Genomic DNA, 3469 nt, shown 5'->3' with positions numbered 1-3469 from the left:
GTAATCAGGACCCGGGGATATAACTCAGTTGGTAGAGTGATTTCCTAGCATGGTCAAATCTCCAGCACTACACACACTTGCCCTGGGGGGGGGGGTGGTGGTGGAGGGGAGAGTCAGGGTAAGCAGAAATTCAATGCCATCCTAGGCTAGACCTTATCTTAAAACCAGCCAAATAAACAAACAAAAACACCCCCATAAAACTAGGAATCAAACGACAATGTATTTAACACAGTTCTGTAACTCACAGCAAGCATATTGCATTTTACAGCTAACAAATTACGACAGCTGGTTGGACATGATTATTTCAAATTGTCTCATGGGCTGGAGTGACAGTCACAGCATGGTCAATGAGGCAGCTCAATTCCACGAGGTGTGCACCCGGCTTGTCTCCCCATCACTCAGAAATAAGTGCAGGGGTGAGTCGAGGGGGAGAGCATGCTCCAGGTTCATCAAGTACTTGCATGATAATGTCCTCATGTAAACATGCCTGTGAAAATACATAAAGCACTTGGCTCAGGAAGGTGGCTGCTTGCTCTGTTGTTCAATCTGTTGTATGTATTTCTCTCATTCGGAGTCCATCCCTGTGTCTGCTATTCAGGGAGAGGATGAATGGCTAGCTGGTCACCTGGATACTACTGATATCATATTCTCTCCTATCTCAACACATGCAGCACCGCTTCTGGGTGTTTTCAGTGATTGGATCTAGAATTGTTGTATCAGTTGTCCTTCCTTGCTGGAACAAGACAGAGCCAAGAGCTGGCCACTGAGACCTTCACGATAGCTCTGGGTATTGGCTTTACATAGCTGTATCCATAGGTCTGAGAAGTCCGTCACTTGGTTTTCCCTGCAGATACTTTTAAATTTTTTATTAGACTCATTCATTTATTGGGTATCACATGTGCCGCTGTGCACGTGTAGGGATCAGAGGACAACTTGATGGAACTGGTCCTTTTCCTCTATGACGTGTGCCACGGGGGTCAAACCCAGGTCATTAGGCTTGTCAACAGTCACTTTTACCTGCTGAGGAATCTTGTTGGTCTTATAATGGCAATTCTTGGTCATTGTTCCAAATTAATTTAGAGATTAATCTACCCAGTTCCTTTTAGTTACTTTGGAATTTAGCTGCAACTGCCTTAAATGTGTTGTTAAGAACCTCAGGATATCTGCAGGAACTGGACTGTTGGCATGGCGCCCTCTTGTGGGCTTGGACATATTGACGAACCACAGTGCTGGCTTCAGGAGGAGGGTGGGCCATCAGGTCTAGCCTTTATTGAAACTAGGCCACATGTCACATTCCACTTTAGGGTCTGATCATCCCATTCACAGGGTAAAGATTGAATTTGCCCTTGAGTCTGGAAAGATAAATCAGTGGTTAAGAGCACTGACTGCTCTCCTAGAGGACCTGGGTTTGATTCCTAGCACCCATATGGCCAGTCACTCAATGCTCTGTAACTCTAATTCCTAGGGATCCAATGTCCTCTTCTGAGCCTCTGTGGACATCGAGCATCATGTGAAACACAAATATATTTATTAAAGCAAAACATTAATACACACACACAAACATTTCGTTGTTTTTTGTTTTTGTTTTTTGAGACAGGGTTTCTCTATATAGCTCTGGCTGCCTTGGAACTCTCTCTGTAGACCAGTCTGGCCTTGAACTAAAAGATCCACCTACCTCTGACTCATGAATGCTAAAGATTAAAGGCGTGTGCCACCATGCCTGGCCCACACATATATTTATTTATTTAGTCCTGAGTTTTCACGAATTGTGTGGCATTCACACCAGGCTGGAACCCATGGCCACAGCATCCACCTCCTAGGATCTCCTAGGATTTTCCCTTCCTCCGCCCACCCTGCCGCTGTGGCTTCCACCAGCAGTGTGCTAAAATGTCACTGAGTCACAACCCTGATGACACTCTGGGTTGGACTTTGATTGGCGATTCATCCCAAAGAGACAAGAGTCGAGGCTGCAGTTCCACTTTTTCACACCTGGAGAACAACTGCTCTCATTTTCCTGAAAAGCACCTCCCCCCCCCCCCGCCCCCACTAGCCTTGGCTGTGCTCAAGCTCACAGAGCTCTGCCTGTCTCTCCCAGCGGCATGGATTAAGGCCTTCACCGTTGTTCCCAGAGCAGAAAATACTTTTCGCTGTCCTTGTCTCATTCTCTACTGGAAATAATTAGAATCGTCTTTGGCTGGAGGGAAAATAATGTGGGTAAGAGGAGAGCTCAAACCACAGCGCTAATTTCCAAAGCAAACCGCTCCCTCCTTTCCCAGAACCATGCTGGCTGCCCTGCTCTCCAGCCTGATGCATCTCGGAGCTGGAAGAGATAGCCCTCCAGACAGAAACCCGAAGCACCCCAGCAGCCACAGGGACATCAGCTGCTGAGCAGAAGGCCACGATCCCAAGAGGACAATCTAGTGTTTTGTCTGAGTTTTCATGTCAGCTTCTAACAGGTGAGAGGCTAACCTAAGTGATACCAAAGGTTGGCTCACAGCCCAAGAGCCACGCCTGTCTCTGATCCCAGTACTCCACCAAGGAGGCTGAGGCAGAAGGATCGGAGTTTGGAGGCTGACCGGTGCAACATGTTAAGACTCTCTTGCTCTCAAAAAGCAAAAGAGAAACAGACACCTAAAGTATCACCAGGTCCTCAGGTGCAGTGTGGTGACCACAGTCACCTGTTTGTGCAGATGGCATCATTAGGGGTGAGCAGAATTTGGCAAAACTCAAGAGACAGATGGGGATAGTTTCTGGAGAGCAAAGCACACATGCAATGCCCCATCTAAATGCCAAACGATCCATTTACAAGCCTGTGGTTCGCCCATTCCCACATCCATTTCTAAAGCTCCAACCCTGCTGTGAGAGAGAAGCCAAAATGAAAGGCCCCTCAGTACGCTGACTCGAATGGGCTGAGGCTCACTACGGGGTCAGGGCATAGGATTTTGCCCAGGACTTAGGCTTGGCCCTGTTGGTGGCCAGCTGCCTGGCTTATACCACTCACTCTATCTCTGTGCTTTCCTGACCTTGAGCATGACATGAAACCTAACTATGTCCCTGGAGGCTGGCTCCTGCTCAGTAACTGGGCATCCAGCCTGTCCAGCTTCAATGGGTATCTAGCTACTGTCTTAGTTTCTGTTTTCACTGCTGTGATGAAACACCACGATCGAAAGCGATTAGAAGAGGAAAGATTTATTTCTTCTTACAACTCTCAGGTCAGAGTCCATCACTGAGGGAAGTCAGGCCAGGAACTCGAGGCAGGAATTTGAAGGCAGGAACTGAAGCAGAGGCCATAGAGAGATGCTGCTCACCACTGCACTGCCTCCCAAGGCTTGCTCAGCCTTTCTTATACAACACCCTTGCCCTAGGGTGGCACCACCTGAAATGGGCAGAGCCCCCCCCTCCATATTACTCACCAATTAAGAAAATGTTACAGCCGGGCATGGTGGCACACGCCTATAATCCCAGCACT

General features: G+C 48.0%; 1 protein-coding gene across 1 annotated transcript in view; it reads right to left on the bottom strand.

Annotated features, from left to right (window-relative positions):
* Positions 1 to 207: 207 nt before the first annotated feature.
* The window catches only part of Wrap73 (WD repeat containing, antisense to TP73), a 30608-nt gene continuing 27346 nt past the window's right edge, over positions 208 to 3469 (bottom strand). The window contains exon 12 of the mRNA XM_021159556.1: positions 208 to 1352. Coding sequence (XP_021015215.1) covers positions 1321 to 1352 — 32 coding nt within the window. The 3' untranslated portion in view covers positions 208 to 1320. The remainder of the gene's footprint in view (positions 1353 to 3469) is intronic.

The sequence above is a fragment of the Mus caroli genome, chromosome 4, assembly GCF_900094665.2.
Source record: "Mus caroli chromosome 4, CAROLI_EIJ_v1.1, whole genome shotgun sequence".
Taxonomy (NCBI): Eukaryota; Metazoa; Chordata; class Mammalia; order Rodentia; family Muridae; genus Mus; species Mus caroli.
This window is presented reverse-complemented; position numbering and strand designations above follow the sequence as displayed.